Source organism: Phalacrocorax carbo, chromosome 2 (assembly GCF_963921805.1).
Source record: "Phalacrocorax carbo chromosome 2, bPhaCar2.1, whole genome shotgun sequence".
Lineage (NCBI taxonomy): Eukaryota > Metazoa > Chordata > Aves > Suliformes > Phalacrocoracidae > Phalacrocorax > Phalacrocorax carbo.
This window is the reverse complement of record NC_087514.1, coordinates 145,653,134-145,666,511: the sequence shown is the minus strand read 5'-3', so window position 1 is coordinate 145,666,511 and position 13,378 is coordinate 145,653,134. Positions and strand designations below refer to the sequence as shown.

Genomic DNA, 13,378 nt, shown 5'->3' with positions numbered 1-13,378 from the left:
AACAAGAGCAAGTGCAAGGTCCTGCACCTGGGGAGGAACAACCCCAGGCACCAGTACAGGCTGGGGGCTGAACTACTGGAAAGCAGCTCTGTTGAGAAGGACCTGGGAGTGCTGGTGGACAGCAAGCTGACCCTGAGCCAGCACCGTGCCCTTGTGGCCAAGAAGGCCAACGGTACCCTGGGCTGCATTAAAAGGATTGTGGCCAGCAGATGGAGGCAGGTTATCCTCCCCCTCTACTTCACCCTAGTGAGGCCACATCTGGAGTACTGTGTCCAGTTTTGGACCCCCCAGTTTAAGGAGGACGCGGAACTGCTTGAGCAAGTCCAGCAGAGAGCTACCAAGATGATCAGGGGACTGGAGCATCTCCCATACAAGGAAAGGCTGAGAGACCTGGGTTTGTTTAGCCTGGAGAAGACTGGGGAGGGGGGAGATGTCATCAGTGCTTATAAATATCTAAAGGGTGGTGTCAAGAGGATGGGACTGGACTCTTTTCAGTGGTGCCCAATGACAGGACAAGGGGCAATGGGCACAAGTTGAAACACAGGAAGTTCCACCTCAATATGGGAAAAAAGGTCTTTCCTGTGAGGGTGCCAGAGCAGTGGAACAGGCTGCCCAGGGAGCCTGTGGAGTCTCCTTCCCTGGAGGCATTCAAAACCCACCTGGATGCGTTCCTGTGCCCCCTGCTCTAGGCATGCCTGCTCAAGCGGAAGGGTTGGACAAGATGATCTCCAGAGGTCCCTCCCAACTCCTGTGATTCTGTGATCCCTTTTTCTGGCCCTAGCCAGTTGCTGAAATAGCAGGGCACATTATTCTCTTTGGAAGTTATTTTGCTTTAATGTTGAAACTATGTATTGAATAATGTTACCTGGCCTTTGATCAGTACACAATCTTCTGGCCTGTTGTTTGTGGTGGATGGCTCTCCCAGGTGCCATTTTGTGTATGTCACTGGCGTACCATCACTCCATTCAAAATACATTTGAACCTTATGATCATTCAGCCCAATCCATAGCTTGTCTGTTGGCTCTAAAACATGGAAACACAGAACTAGAAAAGACTTTTTATGCCCCTGTATCCTTTTCACAGCACCCTCAAGCTCTAGAACATATAATACCTTTCATAAATCTATGAAACATAAAATCATTTGGTCTTTGCATGATCATTTTACAAATTAATATTTTCACATAGATATTGGAATAAAGATAGTATGCTTTGGAAAATTAAGCTATAGTGAAATCCCTGCACTAGATAAAAAAATTTTACTTCTCTTCCTCAAAGCAGTGGGGGAAGAGTAAATTACCAGCCTAATGCTAATACACTATGGTGGTATGATAGAACTGTGTGAATAGTTTCTTTTTAGGTTCTGTTGCACTGGTCAGATTTTAAAATACTGTTTTTCTGTAACTTGAAGTGTGAATGTTTTAAGCTTCTTTCAACAAAATGAAAAAAGCAGAGAAACCCCCTAAGCCCATCCCCCCCAAGCCCTAGAACAATTTTTTAGGAAATAAGTAAAATCAGAGTTTCGACAACATCCAAAACTCAGCAGGAAAAGGCTGTCAACAACCAGACCTAACTTTGAGGCTGGCCCTGCTCCAAGCTGAGGTTGGACCAGGTTACCTCCAAGGTGCCTTCTGGCCTAAACCAGTGTATGATCGTATGGTTTTAGTCATTCTTAATGAAATAAAAGAAAGCAAGGAAAATGAAAGATAAATTTAGGAAGTGTTCACAAAAAATGAGAAAAAGAGAGAAGAAGAGAAAGAGAAAGAAAGGGAGAGGGAAGGGGAGAAAGAAAAGCATATTCACAATTAATTCAGTAGTCACTAAACTGGGGTATGATACCAGAAACAAAAAGTATAAGAAACCAGAAATATCTCCTTGTATGGTCAGACACAAAGCAGACAAATTACCTTTTCTGAAGAAAAAAATTTTTCTGTCTTGAATATCTTTCACTTTTTCAAAAGTTCATTAAGGCTTTTACTACTTCTAAGCATGACAAAAAAGCAAAGAGTTAACAGGGGCAAAAAGTAGCATCACTTCTACAGACTCTCCACATTTCTGCCAGGGGTATTAAAAAGGCCATGGTGAGACCATGCTGACATGTTAGATCCCATGACCTGAGCAGGAGTCTTCAGGCAGCCCAGGCAATTCCACAATTTGCTGCCTGGAAACTACGTTGGCTAGTTTTGCTGATCTTTTCCACCTGGCAGTGTAGAGACCAAAACTTTTCTCTAGTAGGTTTCTTCCATCACTTCTGCAGAGACCTGTGAGCTTGTTAATCTGGGTGCTGGTTGACCACAAGACGTGGAGAATGACTTAGATCCTCACTGTAAGTTCTCCACATGCACCGAAAGCAATACAAATATGTTGTTTTCCTAGAAAAAGCATGCTTTAAAAGTGGAAGTTATATTTCATAACTCTTTCACTAAGAAAGCTTCTCAATGGGATAACTGATGTCCCTCTACCCTCATGCAAAGCAAAGCGCAAGTCAAGACAGTTGTGTAAGTCTACAAGTTGCAGCACAGAAGGTGTCATCCATTATGAAGCAGAAAGGAAAGCCCTGCAGCAGCCTCATGCCACTGGACCTCTGGCTCCTTGCATGTCTTTGGCTGCAGTGTTTCATATTAATACAATTGCTACATCTCAGTTCAGCTAGCCAGTCCTCCTTATATGCAGAAAAAGGCAAAAGCCCCTGCTAGAAACACTTACTGTACCCAAGCTGAGACACCATAAAGCTGTGCTCCTCAAGGCTTTGGATGCTGGCCAGGTGACTCCCTTCCTTCTGACAAGAGGTCAAAGCTTCTTCCCATCCTTTGGTCTCTCTGAATATCTTGTAACAGTGATGTATATACAGTACCCATTCATCTGGGCAAAAAACAGTCCCTATGTCACCTGGGAACAAATATCAATGTTTGAGAGGAGTTCAAATGCCATGAAAGGGACATGACAATGAAAATATTTTCGCTTATTCTGTGCAAAAGTTCTAAACTAAGAATTTTCTTTGGAAATTTTCATTATGAGGAAGTGATGGACACAAACCATAGTAAACATAAATATGATTCTAAATCTGGCCTTTTTGAGCTTGGAAAAGGAAAGCTGTTTAGTACACATATTATTTAAATTTTAAGGTTCTTATATAGTCAAATGTCTGTAACAAATACATTAATGTATTAATTTTAACAGCTTCTGTATTACTTTGTACTTATTTGTCAGATAAGAGAAATAAGAAATTATCTGTACCTAACAATGCTTATGAGTTTTTAAAAGATTAAGTATATTGATAGAGTAAATGTCATCTAGACAGATTTACAACTCAATATATACATAGGGAAACACCAACAGGGAAATCTTTATACGCTTGAAATATCTTTTATCTTTGCAGTGTGTCCATCTTTTTTCCTTTTGCTTATTTTTACTAACATTCCCTTTTGAAAAATAATTTTTGGTTTGTTCTCCCTTTTCATGCTCACTAGCGTGTGTAGTCAAAGGGGAGACCTGACTACTAATACATGGACAGACCGGACAAGCTGGACATTCTTTGCTTTTATCCGTTTCATTCTGTGTGTTGTGAGACTGGAAACCAGCCTAGAAAGGGTGCAATGGTTGCACAAAGCAAACCAGATAAACAAGAAATACTTTCTATTTCTAATAAAATTCTCCTGTTCATCTTTGCCAATGTGAATGCCAAGCAATTCAGATAACAGCTTCTACTTTTAATTTTCAGCATATGTCAACATACCTGACAGAACCAAGGTAAAGTTTCTTTTCTTACAAATGTAACCGAGTTTCTGATCGCATTCCCAATTTTGCCACTTAGCTTTTGTTTCAGGATTCAAAACCACACAGAGTTTTCCAGATTCTGGAGAGGGGCTTCCTTTGGGAAATGTACAGAAAAAAGAAAAGTGACATTTTCTCAGAGGTAAATAGAACTCTAAGATCTAAAACGCACAGGAGAAATCCCTCCTGGCTGACGTGAAAGCCCCAAAGATCATCCTTCCCAGCTTTGGCAAGAACTGAAGTAGGTCTGTGGTAGTGGGAATGTATGAAATGTAGTATTATTTAGGTGGATATGAACGTGTAACCCCCTTATTGTTTTGTTGCTAGAGACAAGAAATGGAAGACTCTGTTTTTTGTGAAAGACAGTATTGCTTTCAGAGCTAAAATATATTTGCAATCCGTAGAAGTTTCTGGCTTATATTGATATAGAAAAAAAGCTTCTTCTAAAGCTAAAGCAAGAAAAGCTAAAATATCTCATGGCATATCTATCTGATAATAGAATTTAAAGCAGTAATTGAGGTATGGATTTTTTTTTTTTATTTATTTTTTTTTTTGGAAATACAGAATCAAACAAAGTCACAGCTACCTGGAGCCCAGTTTAAGTACTGGAAAGGGCTGCCTCCAATCCACTCCCATCCACTCCTCAAGTCTAGTCTGTTGAGTCCAATCCACAGTGCAGAATCTGTACCTTCTGTTAACTCTAAGTAATCAAAAGATAAATGATTTTATAAATCATTTTTTTATCAGCAATAGTCACCAATAATGTCTCTAGGAAGAGTTACAATTCTTAAAGAACTAACTACAAATATCTTTAGATACTGAGATACCTAATAAATTGAAATATGTTGAAGCTTTAATTACTGTAAAAAGCAAACAAGCAAAAAACCGCCTCTCTTGTTCTATCACCTAATGCAAAATGAGCACAGATGAGATGCCACAGAGTATATCCAAAATAAAAGTGTTTGTGTAAAATAGGCTAAATTCTGTACAAGGTTGGATTTATTTAAGTAGAAATATTGGTACAATGTAAGTATAAACAACAATAATAAAGCTTTTAGAAGTTAAATTCCTCATTAAAAATAACAAGAGAGAGTTTCTTCCATACCATTCCTCCCGCAATACATGGGTAGGTGAAGCCACAATTTGGGATCTATGAATAACTGATAGTTTTCAGTTTGTGGAAAGAAAAAAACAGATGTCAAACTGCATTTAACACAAAACACGTCCTTATTTTGGCACAAAGATAACTCTTTTTTCTTATTTTCAGTTTGTTTTAAAGGTTCCTTTTGACCAAAAACGAAACATTCATTTACTTTTCAGAATTTTTTTTTTCCCTTTAAAAAAAACAAACACAATGAAGTTTTAATACCAGATAACATTTTTAGACAGATAGTCAAATTGTTACACTTACAGGATGCTGGAATACTTTGAATTCTGTTTAAACCTGGTAGTGATTTTGATATGAACTTGCAAATTCTAAAAGATTTCATTTACTTATGCATACTTAGGCCCACAGTCATTAACCAAAATCATACTAAACAGTCCTTAACTGTGATGACGGACTGAACAAATCCTGACTGTAAGTCAGGGTTTGCATTACTAGCTTACCTTCAAGGTATGTTTGTTCATGAATGTCTGTGATACTCAATAATTCTGCATTTTGCTGCTGACAGCTCTTCCTGGCTTGGTGCCACGTGAGAGCCGATTCAGAGTTTATCTGGTAGTCAACATTTGTTAACAGGTCTGTAGTCCAGGTGGTGTCTTTATCTGTGGAGAAAGTTATTTTGGAAGTGACAGTAACTCACCCACATGAAAAAGAGGTTGCAGGTTATACATGGCATTCTCATTAAATGTCACCTGCACTGTTCTTTCAAAAGCACTGAAAATGTTACGAGCAGGATGGGGAAGGACAAAGTTAAGGCCTGCAAACTGACAGATAGAGCTGGCAAATATTGCCTCCTGTTCCACGAAGATATGCAATTCAAGAGTTACTTCAAGGGACGTGACTGCATAGGAAAATATACTGCATGGAGACCTGTGGCAGAAATCCTGGGTGAAATCTATAAAAAGATATGCAACATCTCCTCCTTCCCTTTCCGGACAGCAGTTCCCACCTAGAGCTGTGAGAACTAGCTCTAGACTTGAACTTAGCATCAAAACTGTTCTTAGATAAATCCCCCCCTGAAAAAGAGCTTCTGGATGTGCCTGGCACACAGCTGCACACCCCAGGCACTGCAATGGTGCTGAGCTGCATTGTGCTCCTCTTCCAATTACCTTTGCGTCTTTGGTCTGCTAAAGATCTATACATGCTTAACCCAGCGCAATACAAAATTGAATCAGATACTTGATTATTCCCAAAAGTCAGTTTGAAGTCGAATTAAAAAAAGAACCGAGATCTGGGACTAGCTTTCAAAAGCTTTGAAATCATTCATTGACCATATGTCACATGCCTTCGGGGCTCAGTGTCATAAGTATCTTTTTAGGGACCTGGAAAGCATATTTGACTGTGGATTTCAAACATGCCAAAAGCACATTTTGGATCAACTGGAATAAATGGGCATTTTAATAATAAAAGATGTAATGATGAACAGGAGCAATGGAGAGGAGTATAGGGGAAAGATGAGAAGTGTCAGGAGGATTCTTCAATGCCTTGAATGCAAAGCTCCCCTGCCAAGAACAAGGCCACAAAGGGAGATGGAGGGGGAAGTGACCACAGAAATGGAAGACAGTTTTCAGAAAGTGATTGAAGTTGTACAAAAATGCCAGCGATGGAAGGCAGTTGTCTGAAGGGGTGGAAGGACTGTTTCCCAGGCAATGTGAATTGGTCTTAAAAGCATGTGGAAAGTTTCCTTTTATCCATAAGTAAAAAAATATTCACATGAGAATCATGCAGACTGAAATGTTAACTTCATCATTATTCTTCCTACAGCACTCATCTTTGTGCCTACATCCATCGCAATGGGGGTCTTCAGAGAAGGGTTGTACAACAGTGACAGCACACATCCTGGCTGGGAAACAGCGAGGAGCTCGAAATTATCATGCTGCTCAGAAACACCCCCACAGTTAGTGGGAAGTGCATGCTGTTTTACTCTTCAATCACACTTTTCTCCACATTTTTATGCAACGTGTTATTTCCTTGCGTAGAGAGCTGCAGGATGTGGCAATACATTATATACTAAAATGCACTCATGTAAACTATGCGTTATTATAAAGATAGTCATATTCTGCTAGTGCTGGTTTGCCAATACCACACTGAGGGGGACTGCGTGGGAACAGGTGATTTACCTTTTGATGGGCAAAATCCATACCGCTGGTCTGTGTCATAGTCTGCAGTGGTTGCACACCAGAGCCGGCCATCTGACCGGCCGGCGCCTGTGCACTCGGCGTACCATTGCTTATTGTACATGAAAGGGAATACACAAGGCGCCCCGAAAGCATTTCCTAGCAGTGTAAAGGTCTCTGAGGAGACAAAATGAGGAAGATGGTATGGAAAATAATAAATGAATGTAAACTGTGAAAAATGTGAAGCCTATGCTAATGGCTGAATTGCATCTCAGAATGCTTTCCATGTTACCTTTCCCATAACCATAACAAAATTCATTTCAACACGTTTTGGACTTAAGCTGCTGACATATGTTTTAGAGCAGTGCTATTCTGATGTAAAGTAATATTTCATAGATGAGGTCTACAACTAGTTTTTTGTTCTGAACAAGATGCTTTTACAAACTTAGTGAGGCTCTGGAGCTCTACCCTAGGATACTACCATTTTAAACAACGTTAACATTTATATAAAATGTGCAAGGAAAGGAAATAATATTTAGAAGTCCTACTTCCTGGAAAAAGTAAACATCAGCCTAGACAATCCATCTCTGTTTTTATTCCAGTGATCATTTAATTATCTTACATATATTGGAGCAGCTCCCACATGCAAGGCACAGAGTTTAATACTTCAGATATCCTTTGAGCTGGTTTTTAGAACATTCATTCTGGATGTGGGAAAGCCATTCAGAACAATCAGACTTCAGCTAATCACAAAGGGTAATTGCATGGGTAGTTATAATTATTCCATGAGCATCCTCATCTACTGAGTCACAAAAGCTGCACTTCCTCCGCCTAGACTGATACTTCCAGCTCTTTCTCAGCTCACCCATATTGTGTTTCTTTGTTGAGGATGTAATTGCATTTCCATGCTGCTGTATAAGAAACTTACAGTGTTATATTCTCTATTAACAATGTAGCAACATAGTATGGTGAGCAATAGTGACTTTAGAGAATACTTATATATTATATATTAGTATATACATATGTACTTACTTTTATACCATATATATTTAGGGAATAGAGTATACATAATACTCATAGTACTTGTAACACTAATGTACTATAATACCTACACTAAAACAGTGTGTATATTATATAATATATAAATATATATTATATTTATATAATACACATTTGACCATAAATTTGACAATAAATTCAAGGCTAACACTGTCAGTGTACTGATTTTCTAAAACTCTGATGGTCACTGAAGGAATCAGAATAGTCAAAGCCCAAGATCCAAAACACTCTAATACTCGCAAAGAAATTAGTGCGAAGTATGAAAGAATCAATTTTCTGTACCTTCGTATCCCCGTGAACATAAAACATCCATGGAGCCATAGATCTTCCACTTATTCTTTGCACTCAGCCCCTTTTCTAACAAAACATTATCAAGTTCTTCATTGCCAGGGCTGAAAAAATAATCTTCTCCTTGGATTGCAAGGAAGCTTTCATTTCTGCATTCCCACCACTGGAGCTCACTTGTTTGATTACATGGATACAGGGCGATCACAGCCTGATCCTCCTTTGACGGCACCCCCAGGCATAGGTTCAGTCTCACACTCATAAGCTGATGATCAGTGATCCACCTGAACTTTTGTGATTCATTGTCCTGATGGCAAGCAGCAGTTCTGACTGACTGCAGGACAGATGCCTGAAGACAGAGCTTGTTGACTTTATTATAGATTAAAAATGTTTCAGTGTCTGCAGAACAAAACAATACATAGTAATTGGTTAATATGGAATATATGTATAGCAGATATGTGACATAATTCTGCTTCCAGTTCACATAACCTAGGAGTCACTGCATTCATATTAGAAAGAAACATGATATTTTTAAACAAAGTCCAGTGCATCATCAATTTTACTGATTAAAAAGCAATAAGGTAATGAAATATATATCCTATTGTTTATTATGTCACCATACTTGGAATAACGGCAGTCGGCAGCATCAGTGGGGCTGAGCACACCCTGTTGCCCTGATTTACACCAGTCACATGAATTCCCTCAACCACACTGTTATTACCGTTACCCTGTTTCCATCTATCCTCAGATGCATGGCCTTGTTAGACCTCTGACTTCCTCAAACTTTTCTCACCCTGACAGATCTTACAGGTGTGGGGTCATAGCCGTCTTTGCTGAGCCATTTGTCTCCCTACTCCTGAATCGACATTTCTTTTCCTTTTTGTTGTATAAATGTGGGTGAACACCTCCAGGGCTCACAGGGAGTACTCTGGGCTCATTGACCCTGCTGACCTACAAGACCTGCATTATCTGCTATGAGCCACTGCAGTGTAAAGCTAGGAATGACATTGGGAAGCCAATCACAGTCTAAGAAAGTAGGAAGGACAGGGTAGTAGTGGCATATGACCACCACTAGGAAATGTAGAAAGGCTAGTGGAAGTTAGAAGGTCCGCCTGTAGCAGAAATTGGGTCTTTAGCTTTCCAGGTAGTTTCTCTGATTATGTCTACAGTGTTGGCTCTAATGTAAAGTAGAAGTAGCTGAGCTAATTTCAGTCCTACAGTGAGTTTTTCAGTAGCAATAGTGAATCATGCCTAGGAATTTGCTCTGCTGCTTTGTGGTGTACCTTGTGACCTACCTGGTGGTATTTCCCTCCAAAGCTTATGGGATTCATAACCAATTTTGGTCCCTGATATATGTCTTGACAGCTGAGCATCATATTGAGTTAAAATATATTTAAAAAGCTAAAGATATTTCATTAAAAAGCCTTCAAAAGTTGAAATCAATTTAGCTGATAATATACAGTATACTGAAAATAATTATTCTGGCCTACAGTGATACCATGGGCTACCAAAAAACCCACCACATACTCTGAAGTAATCCTTAATAGTTTTACTCAGGAGTTACAAAGCTAAAAGGGTTTAACCTTGGACATTCAGGTCTCCAGAAGTCATCTGTTTAATACCCACAGTAGAAGTGCAGATAGAAGGATGGCAGTAATATTGTCACTGCAATTCTACAATAATTTTCTGAAACTTAACCCAACTTTATTTCACAAAAATTTTACTTCATCTGCTTTATCAATGCTAGGGAATTCAGTGAGTTTGTTCAAAAGAGTGAATGAAAATAATCCTGGATTGCACAGCTATCATCTGCAAATGTCTTAATGCCCTACAAATAATACCACATTTCACCACTCCTGAAGCTTTTCCTGCCTGATTTTGCTAACAATTACCCAGACATGAACAGCTTAAAATACAGAATACAGAAGTAAAGAAGAAAAAAAAATATATTTAAACATATCTTATTATTTTCTTAGGTCTGATCTTCAAGGGTTATTGAAATTATAATGCCACTATATGTGAATAAAGCCATTAAGAATTCAGTCTTTGCTCACTTTTCTGTTAGATCCTGCCCTTGCCTCTTGCTTGCCATTAAGTGGCTCCCCAACTGTATGTCCCAAAGTAATAATGTGCATATAGGCACATTATTAGACACAAAGAACCATAAATCACCCAGAAATGCCAGAGGACATGGAAGCACTTTCACAGACACCTTTACAGGAGGCAAGTGGGAGGCACTTACCTGCCAGTTGCAAAGCACTGCGAACAAGAGAAAGAACAAGCAAGAACCTCGAGAACATAACAGTAAATGCTGTTTTCTCTTCTTCCCTTCACCAAAAGCTGGACGATGAGAGTTGCTGGCAATAAAGTTCTGCTGAAGAAAGGACAGTGACTGGTCCTCCTCACTTTCAAAAGCTGGATGGTTGGATAGCAAGCTTTGAGTGCTAAATAAGGAAATACTCTGTCACATGCCACAGTTCAAAAAACAAAACCACACAGCACAAATTTTGCTTTCAAAAAAGAATGACTTCTCACTGAGGGCAAACCATGCTGCCTTTGGAAAGCAGGTGATACACAGAAGGTTATATCTCAATACTTTCTTGCTGTCTCTTCTGAAGAGGCATCTGGGAAGCTCATGGAATCAAATCAACAGTAAAAAGCAAAGGCAGAAATTCAGCCTCAGCTTTTATATCTTACAGCTTAATTATACAGTGAAAAAATACCATCAGGAAAACATGTCAGTCTCATACTTTCATGTGTGAGATGAGACAGGATTGAATTTTAGAGGATTTAAGTGAAATTCACTCTGCAGGACATTATAAAAAATTCTTTCCTTCTAAATCACAGTAGATTTTTACCATGGAAATGTTTTATTTTGTTTAGAAAAGCTGCTAAATGGAAAAAACAATTTGTGGTGTGAAAATATTATTTGAAGTGTAGTAACATATTTGTTCAGCACCTGTAGTAAAAATGTGACATCAAGGAAACTCACCATCATCTCCTGTTGGCTTCCAGAATGATTGTATTTCCTAAGTACAGGATTTGTTCCTACTTGGCAGTTCAGCAGAAAGCCAATGCAAGAAAAAGAGTTAATTCCCTGAGAAAGACTACAAGATTAAAATAAAAAGGAGAAATTGAATTGTGAAATAAGAAATTACAAAGAAACGGTAGGTACAAGTGTTAGGAAAGTACAGGCTACGTTAACTGAATTTTGTTTTTCAGATGATGACAAAATATACTAACAGCAATTATAAAGTCAACAGATATTTCTGGAGAAAAATTTTCTAGATTATTTTTTTTTTAAACATAAGTCTCTTAATCAGCTGCCAAGACCTTGCCTAGAAAGAGCAAAATTGTTCTTAGGCCTGAAGCTGACTGCCAGCATTTCCTTACAGCATGTGGCCTGTTTATATAAAAGATACATTGTCATTTATGTTGTCGGGAGTTCTAACAGCCTTGTTTTATTCTGGAGCTCGTACGACACAAGACCAAGAGGAATTCCATTTTCTTCTCAGTTGGACATTGTGCAATAACAAAGAAGCAAAAAGGGAACAGTTTCTTTTCTTCACCCTCCTCTGATCCTCAAGGCACACCAGAGCCAACTGCAGCCTGGCAATAAAACAAACTTTTCATTAAGAAAAAACAAGCATTTGATAGGAATCCCTTCAGCCAGGTTACAGACCAGTTTTAGGGCTAAAAATCTGAACAATTTGTACTGTGTTCCTGATACTGCAAACACACCTTGTACACTTACACCTTTCCTCATATGGCCAGTACCATGAATTACAGGGTGCTATGGTGGTTCCTGGAAAGGGGTGGCTGCTCAAGGCTGTAGAAATCCCTGAGGCCAGCCTCCAAGGAAGAGGAAAGCCAGAAGAGCAAACCTCACTAAGTCGCCTGCACTTGACACCTCCTGATCCTGTGAGCCACCAGGTGCATACCTTGGGGAGCATCAGGCAGGAGGTAGCACTGTAAAAGTTGACTTGCTAAGGACTCCCTAGAAATTCTACCAAGTTCATTAAACTTCTACTCAAAGATTAAGGGAAAAAGAGCAGCACAATATCAACAGCACCCTGTACCTCAGCCTACCTGAGGAGTCTAAATTAATAACAAGTGGCAGGTAACATGCAGTTGTTACTTTCCAGGAGATAATTTGCCAGTTACTGATGCCAGCTGGTCACAGACAGCTACAGTAACATAAAAAGACCCATAAAGTGCTTTGGCATCCTTCAAGAGCAAAGATCTTTCAGGATCTGCTCTGCTGAAAGAGCTATTCCCACCATGGTAAGTCTCCCCACACACTCAGCTGCAATGAAAGGAACTGATGAACTTGTAGACCAGCCCTAGCCATTGGGGACTGATTGCAAGGGGATTTGTCTCACGGATTATAAAATTAATTGTTCTTGCTGTGCCACATTTAATGGTATGTTTTGATACGGTGGTCAGGTTCTAGCAAGGGGGATAGGTACGCTTTGCCAGCCTTTGTAACACTTCTCATTCAGGCTGATAAAGGCATCTGTTTAAAGCTTCTCTCTTTATCAAAAGTTTAGACAATAAAATACACATTGGTCAAAATAAGAACTAACTTAGGGAAACGTACCTTTGAACTGAAAATACTGGGCTATTGCATTAACTTGCCTGACTTTTGTACGTACTTAGTGAAAGCAACCAAAGCATGGAGTAATTAAGCAGAAAGGCAGCTTCATCATGAAAGGGAAAATGGAGATATTTCCCTGAGGAAAACCAAGTTTGAACATTGTTTGAGGAACAATATTATTTATTTGGTAATGTTCTCTAAAGAATGAGGATTTATATGCATTGTGAATAAATGGTATTGCATAAATAAGTAGTTACCAAAGAGTCTCAGAAGAGCACAATTATTATGTCCTTGCATCTTAAGTCCATTATGCACTGTATTGGGCTTGCAAGGCAAGGTTTTGATAGTGGGAGGGGCTAGAGGGGTGGCTTCTGTGGGAAGCTG

General features: G+C 39.2%; 1 protein-coding gene across 1 annotated transcript in view; it reads right to left on the bottom strand.

Annotated features, from left to right (window-relative positions):
* Window positions 1-10,804, bottom strand: part of LOC104052265 (macrophage mannose receptor 1-like) — a 36,340-nt gene extending 25,536 nt beyond the window's left edge. The window contains exons 1-8 of the mRNA XM_064444731.1: window positions 10,640-10,804; window positions 8,395-8,796; window positions 7,057-7,230; window positions 5,380-5,538; window positions 4,358-4,471; window positions 3,734-3,868; window positions 2,704-2,886; window positions 866-1,023 (exon numbers count right to left, since the gene is read on the bottom strand). Of these exons, the coding sequence (XP_064300801.1) occupies window positions 866-1,023; window positions 2,704-2,886; window positions 3,734-3,868; window positions 4,358-4,471; window positions 5,380-5,538; window positions 7,057-7,230; window positions 8,395-8,796; window positions 10,640-10,697 (1,383 nt within the window). The 5' untranslated portion in view covers window positions 10,698-10,804. The remainder of the gene's footprint in view (window positions 1-865; window positions 1,024-2,703; window positions 2,887-3,733; window positions 3,869-4,357; window positions 4,472-5,379; window positions 5,539-7,056; window positions 7,231-8,394; window positions 8,797-10,639) is intronic.
* Between the last annotated feature and the right edge of the window lie 2,574 nt (window positions 10,805-13,378).